The following is a 13,379-nucleotide window of genomic DNA, read 5'->3' on the forward strand; positions in this document are numbered from 1 at the left end:
AAAAAAAGGTATTTGAAAAATAGAAATAAACAAATTATAGCTTGTATTTTTGTGGAAACTCAATAAGAAACATTATATAGGTATTTAGAAAAAGACTTCAGAGGCAAACTTTTTTGAGGGGCATGTTTTTATTATAAATTTAATATGGTTGATTAATGAAAAATCACAATGAAGTACCGAGAAAATGTTTGTCAATATAAAAGTTTTAGCAGCATTTCCATAGTTTCAGGCTCTAGCATTAGTCACACTTCCTCCCGCTATCGAAAAAGAAGACGCCGGTGGGGCTCCAGCAGAACATGGCGCTGCTCCACCTAGTGAAGGCCTCAAGGAAACCCTCAAGTCCAGTGTACTAACAGCTCAGCCCTCCCCAGTCCTGAGCTTCCAGGATGTCAAAGCACTTGCCTCCGTGTCTGAGGTTAGAGGTCCATCCCTCAGGCTGCAGGGGAGGAGGGGGCGGAAATTTAAACTGGACTTGATATGTAGTGTCGATCACGCGTCCTCGCTGCCGTACCTTCTCTACACTGACAACAATGAAGGGCCAAGATCTGGCACGGGGCAGCGGTGGCAGCGTGGTGGCGGGGACGGGGACCGGAAGTGGGACGTGCACGCGCTGGGGGCTGGTGCCTCACCATACACCCTGCCCCAGGGCAGGTCAGAGCATGGCGGTCCTGCCGCATCCCAGGCTAATGGTAGGATTAGTGAGAAGGGGAGACAAACAGTATGAAAATATAATACTGGCAAACTATTCCCCTGCTTCTTTGGTACTTTCCAAACTTCTCTGATCAAAAAAGGATAAGGGAAGCACACCATTAAAAAATTACAGTTTTAAGTATTTACAGAAGCAATTATGATATATTACATAATCAATACACAGTATATGAACAAATTCTTCAGTGAAAGCACTTGTGAACTCCTGTTCCAGTATTCAATAGCACACTGACACACGTACACCTTCCCAAATGGGTATCATCCATCCTGTATCTCACTTACGTTACAGTATATTAAATGGGAAAAAAATACCATTTTCCAATCTACACTTTCCTTTTCAAAGGTTCTTAAAATTTGCCACTGAAATCAGTATGTACAAAGATTTGTTGAATATCGAATTCTAGGCAAGTGTCTCCACTCCCATTTCGAGTATGTCTGAAATAGCACTACTTATTATTCTATGTATACCATATATATTTAATATATAAGTAACCGCACCATGTTATATCACCACGATACCAGTTTAGTGCACATGATTATGTACAGTAGTCAAGTTAGCTCTGGAGGACGACTCTACACCTAGGTGGGCAGTGTGGTGTGGAACATCACAGAGGGTCGTGGAGGCGCTGGCGGGAGACAGCACGCAGCGCCCACACGCAGCCCGGCCCATCCCTTGTTTACCGGCTGGAAGAGGACCGGTCACACGAACGGAAGGATCCCGTACACGAGCAGAGCCATGACAGCAGCACTGAACAGCCCCGCTACGGGCACGGTCACGAACCAGGCCACAAAGATGTTCCGGAAGAGGCGCCAGTCCACGGCCTTCCGCGAGCGAATCCAGCCCACGGCCACCACCGAACCCACCTGGAGGGGGCACAGGCGTTTCAGAGTCAAACCAGAGGCGAGACACAGTCTACACACTCGACCGATGTTAAATGGCTAATCTCAGAAATAAACTACATCACAGGATTCCCAATTCTTCCCCCTAAATTGGGTAAAAGCTTTTTAAAATACTTTTTAGATTTTAGGTACAATTATTTTAGGATTATTCCATTCAGAATATGGTTCTGATGCACTTTTCCACCTGTATTCTGCTCTATTTGAGTGGAAACATAGCCAACCAAATGTTTTCTATTGCCCCTGCACTTTATCAACTAGCAATGACCGCCCTCGTTTTAAAGATTCCCCAGGCAGGATACTGCTTATTACAGTACGTGAGCCTGCTATAAGTACACAAGGAAATGGCAATAAAGTATCCTTCTCCTGGAATAACAGCATCATAAAATGTTGGAGCTGGAGACCTCTGCAAATATCTAATCCATCTAATCCCCGTGGCTCAGTTTGCAGAGAATAAAACATTTCCAGAGGGTTTGGGGCATGAGGAGATTTGTAAATCACGGCAGGTTGACAACTAGAACTGAGGCCTCTTGATCTTAAACTGGTTTTCTCCACTATCTCCAACTGCCTTGCAGTCCTTGTACTTTAGCTGATTAAAAAATTAATTAACTAAATGGAGCATAAATATAATTGGATCTAAACTGTCATTCATGCCTCACAAAATGATAGAGATACTTGAAAATCAGAACATTAACCTGGATTAAGATATTCTTCTGCACACTCGCAGTTCATTTTGTGATTTGTTGAAAATGTACAAGGGAAAGACCCACAACTTTAAGTATCTAAAAATGGAAATCATGAGAAAGTACAAAGCCTGTAGCATCTCACGCCTCACTCAGGCTCTGGTGAAGCTCAGAGACGGGCCCTTGACGGTGCCCTTGGCCCCTGAAGATCTCCAGGAAACAGGCTTTGTCTCTACTGACCCACAAATACTTCAGAGTCAGAAGGGGCCAATGAGGTTCAAAGAGCAACTGGGGTCTATTCTGGGGTCAACAGAAAAAATAAAATCCAACACTTTACTTGTTGATGGAAGCAAACTGGAACACCAAAACCAGCAGCATATTTAAAGGCAGTTAATCTGACATTTTGACAGCCCAAGCCGTGATTAACCAGCGATTCCATACATGTCCAGGTAGCAACGAACAACCCATCGAAGGGGCATCAAAACGATCATTCTATGTAAACCCCTTGTCTATAACCAGTGTACTGCACGAACCTGATCATCCTGCCTAGCTGTTCCTAGCACACGCCAGACAATCGAGACTTTTCTACCGCAAAAGGACTAGCTAGGTTCTGCTGGTCCTCGAACATGGTCAGATCCACTAACACTAGTTTCCGAGATTAGACTCTTCTTGTTACCATCCCTCCAGGGCCTGTCCCTCTTCAGCGCACTTCAGCTCGGCTCACACACAGAGAACATGCTCAAGTTTCAAGGTTATCTACGCCCTCTTCCTCTGTTAAAACATTTTTCTTAAAAAAGCATAAAAGTAATATAATCATATTATAGCAAGTTTTGTAATAGGAGTGGACAATTACCCCCTACTAGCGGGTTACCCCAAAACACCACTATTGTCATGTTTATATATCCCTTTCTACTATTGTTTATAAATATACCTTTATTTGTAAACAATTGGGTACACTTCTATTTCCTTTCTTTAAGAAAATAAGCATCTTCCCATAGTGCTCACAGCCTTCATGAGTATCATGTAAAATGGTACACCCTTTAGGTGGATGTCCCTTAATTTATTTAAACATTTCCAATTTGCCTCTAATTTTTCCCTATTAGAAATAATTTCATGATTACTATATTCATTCATATAGCTTATATTTAGGCTTTAAAAAATAATATTCCCTGAAATGGATTATTAGTTACAGGGGGCATTTTAAAAATATCTTGAAATAATGTGGAAACTTAGAGAAAATCTGCAAGAACTCTCATACACCCCTTACGCAAATTCACCAATTTTTAATATTTTGCCACAGTCATGAAGAAACATTTTAATACCACTGAAATATCCTGTTCCTCACCAACTGCCCGCCCACGCCTCCCCCCAACTTCTGCTAAAGATTTAGCAATCCAATCTTTATTACAGGGGTTGCAAAGTGGTGATTTACCAACTCCTTTCCCATGTTATCAGATGGAATGTTACTTTGAGAAAGAACTCTTTCCTCTCCTAATGCATTTTAGGATCTTGATACCTACTGCCAAATCAGTTGTAAATGTACAAGGGCATCCATAATCTGTGAATTTCAGCACACTATAACAATCCTGTAAATTGTTCTCCTTTTGCTAATCAATCAACAAAACGTGTTACTGTTGCTTTTATTTGCATATCTTTAATTACTACTAAGGCTGAACTTTATTTATATATCCAATTTTACTCCCTCTAGTCTTTAGATATAAAAATTGTCCCTTCCATAAAGATGCAAAACATGACACCAAAATATAAAACATGGGAGATGGGGGAGGAGTAAAAAAACGTAGAGCTCTTAGAATGTGTTGGAACTTCAATGACTATCAGTTTAAAACAAGTAGATACAGGTTGATGTATATGAACTACACGATAACCACAAATCAAAAACTTATAACAGATACACAAAAAGCAAAGAGAAAGGAAACTCAAGCATAACACTAAGGAAAATCATCAAACTATAAGGGAAGAGGCTAAAAGAGGAAGAAAAGAACAAAAGAACTACAAAAACAACCAGAAAACAAATAAAGTGGCAATAAGTACATACCTATCAATGATCACTTTAAACATAAATGGACTAAATGCTTCAATCAAAGACACAGGACGGCTGAATAGATTAAAAAAACAAGACCCATCTATATGCTGCCTACTAAAGACACCCATAGACTGAAACTGAAGGGATGGAAAAAGGTATTCCATGCAAATGGAAATGAAAAGAAAGCTGGGGTAGCAATACTCATATCAGACAAAATAGACTTTAAAACACAGTCTATAACAAAAGATAACAAAGGGCATTATATAATGATAAGAAGGTCAATCCAAGAAGAGGATATAACATTTAGAGACATATATGCACCTAACATAGGAACACTTAAATATATAAAGCAAATATTAACATACATAAAGGGAGAAACTGACAATAATACAATAACAGTGGGGGACTTTAATTCCCCACTTACATCAATGGATAGATTGATCATTCAGACAAAAAATCAGAAAGGAAACACTGGTCTTAAATGACACATTAGATCAGATGATCATCTATAGAACATTCCATCCAAAACCTGCAGTATATACATTCTTTTCAAGTGCACGTGGAACTTTCTCCAGGATGGATCACACAAAACTAGTCTCAATAAATTTAAGAAGATTAAAATTATATCAAGCATCTTTTTCAACCACAACAGTATGAAACTAGAAATCAATGACAGGAAAAAAAATGGGAAAAACACTAAACAACAAAAGACTAAACAACCTGCTACTGAAAAACCAATGGGTCAATGAAGAAATCAAAGAGGAAATAAAAAGATACCTTGACAGATAAATGAAAGTGAAAACACAACTGTCCAAAATCTGTGGAATGCAGCAAAAGTAGTTCTAAGAGGGAAGTTTATAGTGATACAGGCTTACCTCAAGAAACAAGAAAAATCTCAAATAAACAACCTAACTTTCCATCTAAAGGAATCAGAAAAGGAAGAACAAAGCCCAAAGTAGCAGAAAGAAGGAATAATAAAGATCAGAGAGGGAATAAATAGAGACCAAAAAAAAAACCAAAAAAAACAATAGAAAAGATCAGTGAAACCAGAGCTGTTTTTCTTCAAAAAAACAAAAACAAACAAACAAACAAAAAACCCTGACAAACCTTTATCGAGACTCATGATAAAAAGAGAGAGGGCACAAATAAACAAAATTAGAAATGAAAGAGAAGTTGCAACCAATATCAAACAAGCATAAGAGACAACTACAAACAGTTATATGCCAACAAATTGGACAACTTAGGAGAAATGGATAAATTCCCAGGCACATACAATCTTCTAAGACTGAGTCAGGAATAAAAGATCTGAACAGACCAATAACTAGTATTGAAACTGAATCCATAATCAAAAAACTCCCAATAAACAGAAGTCCAGGACCAGATGGCTTGACAGAGGAATTCTACCAAACATTTAAACACAATTAATACCTATCCTTCTCAAACTATTCCAAAAATTGAAGAGGAGAGAACACTTCCAAACCTGTTTTTACGAGGCCAGTATTACCCTGATATCAAAACCAGACAAAGATGCTACAAAAAAGGAAAATTACAGGACAATATCCCTGACAAATACAGATGCAAAACTCAACAAAACATTAGCAAACTGAATTCAACAATACATAAAAAATATAATACACCATGATCAAGTGGGATTTATTCCTGGGATGCAAGGATAGTTTAATGTTCACAAATCAATCAACAGGATACACCTCATTAATAAAATTAAGGATAAAAATCACATGATCACCTCAATAGATGCAGAAAAAGCATTTAACAAAATTCCACATCCTTTTATGATAAAAAAATCTCAACAAAGTTGGTATGGAGGGAACATGTCTCAACATAATAAAGGCCATTTATGATAAACCCACAGCTAACATCATACTCAATGGTGAAAAACTGAAAGCTTTTCCTCTAAGATCAGGAACAAGACAAGGATGTCCACTCTCATTACTTCTATTTAACATCGTATTGGAAATCCCAGCCACAGCAATCAAATAAAAAGAGAGAGAAATAAAAGGCATCCAATTGGAAAGGAAGAATTAAAACTGTCACTGTTTGCAGATGACATGATCCTATATTTAGAAAACCCTAAGGACTTCACCAAAAAACTGTCAGAACTAATAAATGAGTTCAGTAAAGTTGCAAGATACAAGAGTAATATAAAGAAATCTGTTGGATTTCCATACACTAATAATGAACTATCAGAAAGAGAAACCAAGAAAACAATCCCATTTATAGTCAAACCAAAAAGGATAAAATACCTGTGAGTAAATTTAACCAAGCAGGTGAAAGACCTGTACTCTGAACACTAGAAGACACTGATGAAGGAAACTGGAGACAACACAAATAAATGGAAAGATATCTCGTGTTCATGGATTGGAAGAATAATATTGTTAAAATGTCAACACTACCCAAAGCAATCTACAGATTTAATGCAAAGCCTGTCAAAATACCCATGACATTTTTCACAGAACTAGAACAAACAGTCCTAAAATTTGTGTGGAACCACCAAAGACCCTGGATAGCCAAAGCAATCTTGAGAAAAGAGAACAAAGCTGGAGGTATCATGCTCCTTGACTTCAGACTACACTATAAAGCTACAGTAATCAAAATAGTATGTTACTGCACAAGAACAGACAAACAGTTCAATGGAACAGAATAGAGAGCCCAGAAATAAACTCACGCACTTATGGTCAATTAATCTATGACAAAGGAGGCAAGAATATACAATGGGGAAAAAACAATCTCTTCAATAAGTGGTGCTTGGAAAACTGGACAGCTACATGTAAAATAATGAAATTAGAACATCTTCTCACACCATATACAAAAACTCAAAATGGGTTAAAGACCTAAATGCAAGACCTGATGCCATAAAACTCCTAGAAGAAAACAAAGGCAGTACGGTCTTTGACATTGGTCTTAGCAATATTTTTTTGGATATGTCTCCTCAGGCAAGGGAAACAAAAGCAAAAATAAACAAACAGGACCTAATCAAACTAAAAAGCTTTTGCACAGTGAAGGAAACCATCAACAAAATGAAAAGGCAACCTACTTAATGGGAGAAGATATTTGCAAATGATATGTCCAATAAGGGGGGAATATCCAAATATATAAACAATTCATACAACTCAATATAAAAAAAGAAACAACCCAATTAAAAAATGGGCAGAGGACCTAAACAGGTGTTTTTTCAAAAAGACGTATAGATGGCCAGCAGGCACATGAAAAGCTGCTCGACGTCACTAATCATCCGGGAAATGCAAATCAAAACCACAATGAGACATCACCTCACACCTGTCAGAATGGCTATCATCAAAAAGACCACAAATAACAAATGTTGGCAAGGATGTGGAGAAAAGGGAATCACTGGTACACTGTTGGTGGAAATGTAAACTGATGCAGCCACTACGGAAACCAGTATGGCAGTTCCTTAAAAAATTGGAAATAGAACTACTATATAATCCAGCAATTCCACTCATGGGTATTTCTCTGAAGAAAATGAAAACACTAACTTGAAAAGATACGTGCACCCAATATTCACAGCAACATTATTTACATACAAGAGCCAAGATATGGAAGCAACCTAAGTGTCCATCAACAGATGAATGGATAAAGGAGAAGTACTGTGGCACAAGGGAATATTACTCAGCCATAAAAAGGAATGAAACGCTGCCATGTGCAACAACATGGATGAATCTGGAGGGTGTTATGCTAAGTGACATAAGTCAGAGAGACACAAATACTGTATGTTTTTACTTATATGTGGAATCTAAAAAATAAAACAAATAAATATAACAAAACAGAAAGAGACTCACAGAATCGGAGAGCAAACTAGTAGTTACCAGAAGGGACAGGGGTAGGGAGAAGGGTAAGATAGATGAAGGGGATTAAAAGGTACAAACCACTAGGTATAAAATAAATAAGTTATAAGGGTGTAATATACAGCACAGGGAATATAATCAGTATTTTACAATAACTTTGTATGGAGTATCATCTATAAAAATATCAAATTACTATGTTGTGCACCTGGAACTACTATATTGTAAGTCAACTATAATTCAATTTAATAAACGCCAGCTAAAATAACATCATGATAACATAAGAAAAGTCTCTTCATGTATTTTGCCCATTTACATATTGGAATCTAAATGTGTCTCTTATTTGTTTATGTGGTGTTTAAATAAATATTAACTCTGATATTTAATGCAAATACTTTCTCAATCCAGTATTTTGCTTTCACTTTTAAGTTTCTAATTTCATGCAATGTAACATGCTACGCTTTTCTTCTGTGATTTATCCTTAGCTTGAATATTTAATTCTCATTTATTTTAAATTTTCTAAAATAAAATTCTATTTTATTCTAAATTTTAAAATAGTTTAAAAACATCAAGCCATCAGATATATGTTCAGGTATTTTGAGAACTGTGGGTCTACTTTTATTTTTCTAGGGTGATAGCCAGTTACTCAACTTCACTTATTGGTTAAAATTTTCCTGCCCCAAACTATATGCTCATATATACTAGGTTCTATCTCTGGTCTATCTACTTTTTTATACAAGTATCCAATTTTTTTATTATTGTGGTAAAATACATAATGCAAAATTTATCATTTTAACAATTTTTAAGTGTACAATTAAGTGGCATATAGATCCTCATTGTTTGGCAGCCATCACCACCATTTATCTGCAGAACTTTTTGTCATCCCAAACTGAAACTCTCTGCCCGTCAGCCCTCCTTCCCCCCCCCCCCACCCTCCTGCCTCCTGTTTCCTTACAACAGACTTCCTATGTGGTGAGGCTACTCCCTCTTCAGCGCTTTTCTTTGTAGATCATTTTGTATTCTTGCTAATTTAACCCACCAAATTAACTTTAGCCTTATTTCGGAAAGTTATGAGAAAAATTTGGTTGGGCTAGTGTTTGAGGACTTTCCCAACCCAACGACACAGTGTGTCTCACATTCAGGTTTTCTTCTACCTCTGAGCAAAGCTTTGTGCCTCTTTCATGTACATCATTCACTTCACTAGGGTTTTCAAATGTCTCTTTGGCATGTATTTCAACAGATGACCGTACGTTGTTTTCTAATGGATCGCTGAGCCGTGTGATATTGAAGATGTCTGTAAACACCCATTTGTTGAGCCCTGTGAGGGGCCAGCCCTGCCCTGTTCAGAGCCTGATTCTGATAATCCAGAAGATCAGTGTGGTCCTGCTGAAATGTTCCTTCATGATATTGTTGATGTCATTTACTAGCATCTTAAAGTTTTAAAATCAACGTTCATATGTAAACACAGCTTTCATTGTTTGTGATGTTTTTAATCAGGTTTCGGTATTAGGGTTATTCAGTATATGTTTTATAGACCAAACTGGAGAGTCTCCTGTTTTGTTTTTTTCTCCTATATTATGGAAAGTTCATATAATGTGAGAATTATCTATTCTTTTAAGATGGAAAAGATTAGCCAGTGAATCCATCTACAACTGGAGTCAGCAGTGTCCTCCTTTTTGACTTTTCAGGTGAGAAGAATTGTTTTTGGAGAACTTCCTTAATTTCTTCCTATTGCTCTGGTCAGGTTTTCCACTTTTTTTCTACTTTTTGTGTCACATCTATTTGTCACGTATATTTTTGCAAAAAATAATTCATTTTACAGAGGTTTTCAAATCCTTAGCATACAGCTATATGGTTTTATATTTACTAATTCTCTCCCAAATCTGTTATGATGACTTTCTCCTTTCTAACTTAATTCCCCTCCCTTCCTTTTCTAAGAATTTGATGTTATTTTATTAGTAAACACTTTCCTCTCCCCTTTTCCTTCACTAGTTGTGTTTTTAAATTTATTTTGCTTTTATATCCTTCTTGCTGTTTCCCGAGAATTTTTGTTGTTCTGAACTTTTTATAAAATACTAATTGGAATGTTTGGTTCTTTTATTTTCCCTTTGCTCCATTAAAGCATGTAAATATATGAATTTTTATCTGAGCATAAGTTTGCTATGTATACACACATGGACACAAAATTATTTTTTTTCTCTTTTCCAAGAAAGCTATGATTATAATTTTTAAACTCCTTGATTCAACTGTTACTTAAAAAGAGCATTTAAAAATGTCCAAGGGGATACTTCCTTTTTTCAACATATATTTTTAGTTTAATTTATTTGGGATTAGAGATTCTGTAGAATACCTGTTCTTATTTTATAAATTTAGTTGTGATTTTTATCGTGGTCTTCTGAATTTATGACAAATTTTTATAAACGTTTCATGATACTTGACAAGAAGGCATAAAAATTTGATATATATTTATTAATTATACTGTTATAAATCTATTCAAATTCTTTATATTCCTAAGTACTTCTGTCTTCTTCATTTGTCACAGACTTGGACACATTAATTTCTGAGTTCTAACAGCTTTTGCCTTATGTTTTTAGTTGTTATGTTATTTGGATCACAAGGGGCCCAGGGTCCCATGTCTTCACTACTGATGAGGTCTTTTGTTGATATAAGGTGGTATTCTTTGCTGCGTTCCCACTTGCCTCTTAATAAGTTGAGTGTGTTTCCAGATTAAGTCCATCACCAGGCAGTAACAGCAACAGGACTACTGAGAAGTAGGGGAACCAGACAGCATCGATATTACGAGTCATCTAAGGTAGCCCTTTCATCTTCCAGATTAGAAACTGAAACCTAGAGGCTAGTGGTCCTATTTGTACTTATTTTTTTAATTGAAGTATAATTGATTTACAATGCTGTATTAGTTTCGGGTGTACAGTAAAATTATTCAGCCATATATATATATTTTCAGATTCTTTTCCATTATAGGTTATTACAAGATATTGAGTATAGTTCCCTGTGCTATACAGTAAGTCCTCGTTGTTTATCTATTTTACATATAGCAGTGTGTATCTGTTAATCCCATACCCCTAATTTATCCCTCTTCCTCTGTTACCCCTTTGGTAACCATAGTTTGTTTTTTATGTCTGTGAGTCTGTACCTGATTTGTAAATGAGAGCATTTGTATCATTTTCTAGATTCCACATATAAGTGATATCATATGATATTTGTCTTTCTCTGTCTGACTTACTTCACCGAGTATGATCATTTCTAGGTCCATCCATGTTGCTGCAAACAGCATGATTTCATTCTTCTTTTATAAGCCTTTCACATTTAGCAGTGCTTGTTTATAGACACACTGGTTGGAGTTTTCAGGCTGTGTGTAAATGGAGAGCCCATCGCTGTCTTGGTCACTGCAGTACGCTTGGTGCCCAGAGTGGGAACAAACAAGCTTTTCTTGAATGACAGGAATCTACGAACCTAGGAAAATCTGCAAGTCGCTTTTGCTTTGTTGAAGTTCTTGGTGGGTATATTTGTATACAGGGGGCCCACTGCAGATATTTTAGAATTCTTCCAGGTACTGGGCAGCCCTGGGTTACGAGGCCTGGGTTCCAGCCCCGGCCCACCCTGGGGATCCTTGGGTAACTCCCTGAAACTCGCGGGGCCTGTTTCCTCTTCCTTCATCTTTAAGGTTCCTTGTGGCTCCAACAGGCCAGGACTAGACAAGGAGTTCCCTCTCCCACTGAGTTCTAGAGCACATGACAGTGGTTAATATCATCCGGAATTGACTTGAAGGCAATTGAATCGCTTCGACCACCTTATAGAAGAAAAAAGAACTGATACAACCGTGTCTTACGACTCCATGGAAACGATTTCTGCCTACGTCTGTCCCCCTGTCAACTCCTGGGCCCCTGGGCCTACAAACATGGTTCGTGGACGCGCAACCTCAATGCAAAACCCACCGTGGAAACAACGAGAGAACCAGGCCATGTGGAAGGAGGGCGAGCTCCCGCCGGGCACGCGTGGAGCGGCCAGGTCTGCGGGACGGGAGGCGACCCGAACCGCTGCCGGCAGGAAGGGCTGTCTGAGAAGGCAAACGCCCCCGGGAGACCCCGCCGTGACTCTTCCACCGACCGCGTGCCGAGCGCTGCCCCAGCTCCCCTCGGCCCCGGGTGACCGGGCAGGACGCGCGGGCGCCGGCCTACCTTGCAGTGCGTGGTGCTGACGGGCAGCCCGACGTTGGAGGCGGTGACCACGGTGAACGCCGAGGCCAGCTCGATGGTGAAGCCGCTGCAGAGGAGACAGGGGACGCGTCACGGGCGCCGCCGGTGGCTCGCCGGCCCCGGGTGCCCAGGCTTCACCAGGACGCTCCTTGGGTGGACCGCGCCCCAGGGCATCAGCAGAACCAGGGACGGCGGCATGGCGGCAACGTGGCACCAACGCTTGGCGTGAGGCTGCTTGTGGCCCTAAGGAGCCTCGTTTTCCCGGTATGTTTTCAAAAACCACACCCTGTAGGAGCTGGGTCAGAAATTCCTGCTGAGCCGAAGACGGTGAATTGTCACGTCTAAAGTGGCGCAAGGAAAACTACGCTCTCATTTTTAAAACATGTACGTATCATAAAGGAGTGAATTTTTTCTCAGATCACTAATTTTTCTTCAAATCAATCTTATAAGAGAATCTTTCATTAAAATGACTTTCAAGGGGGAAAAGATCTCTTACAATAGGTAGTTTCAAGTTTTAGTTGTATTTGGAAAGTTCTCCTGTGAATTTGTTATTTAACCAATAGCTCTAAAGCAGTGGTCCCCAACCTTTTTGGCACCAGGGTCCGGTTTGGTGCAAGACAGTTTTTCCACAGGGGGATGGTTCAGGCGGTGATGAGAGCGAGGGGTGGGGGGGATGGTTCAGGCGATAATGCAAACGATGGGGAGGTTGGTTCAGGCGGTAATGGCAGCGATGGGGTGGAATGGTTCAGGCGGTAATGCAAACGATGGGGAGGTTGGTTCAGGCGGTAATGGCAGCGATGGGGTGGAATGGTTCAGGCGGTAATGCAAACGATGGGGAGGTTGGTTCAGGCGATAATGAGAGCGAGGGGGGGATGGTTCAGGCGGTAATGCGAGCGAGGGGGGGATGGTTCAGGCGGTAATGCGAGCGAGGGGGGGAATGGTTCAGGCGGTAATGCGAGCCAGGGGGAGCGATGGGGAGCGGCATATGAAGCTTCAGTGGTTGGCTCGC

The 13,379-nt window shown here is 39.3% G+C and overlaps 1 protein-coding gene across 3 annotated transcripts in view; it reads right to left on the reverse strand.

The window, feature by feature from the left end:
- Window positions 1-478: 478 nt before the first annotated feature.
- Window positions 479-13,379, reverse strand: part of SLC20A2 (solute carrier family 20 member 2) — a 65,046-nt gene continuing 52,145 nt past the window's right edge. For all 3 annotated transcript variants that reach the window (XM_036838800.1, XM_036838798.1, XM_036838799.1), the window contains 2 exons: window positions 12,353-12,437; window positions 479-1,572 (listed from right to left, as the gene is read on the reverse strand). In XM_036838800.1, the coding sequence (XP_036694695.1) occupies window positions 1,408-1,572; window positions 12,353-12,437 (250 nt within the window). In that variant the 3' untranslated portion in view covers window positions 479-1,407. The remainder of the gene's footprint in view (window positions 1,573-12,352; window positions 12,438-13,379) is intronic.

This window comes from Balaenoptera musculus, chromosome 21 (assembly GCF_009873245.2).
Source record: "Balaenoptera musculus isolate JJ_BM4_2016_0621 chromosome 21, mBalMus1.pri.v3, whole genome shotgun sequence".
Taxonomy (NCBI): Eukaryota; Metazoa; Chordata; class Mammalia; order Artiodactyla; family Balaenopteridae; genus Balaenoptera; species Balaenoptera musculus.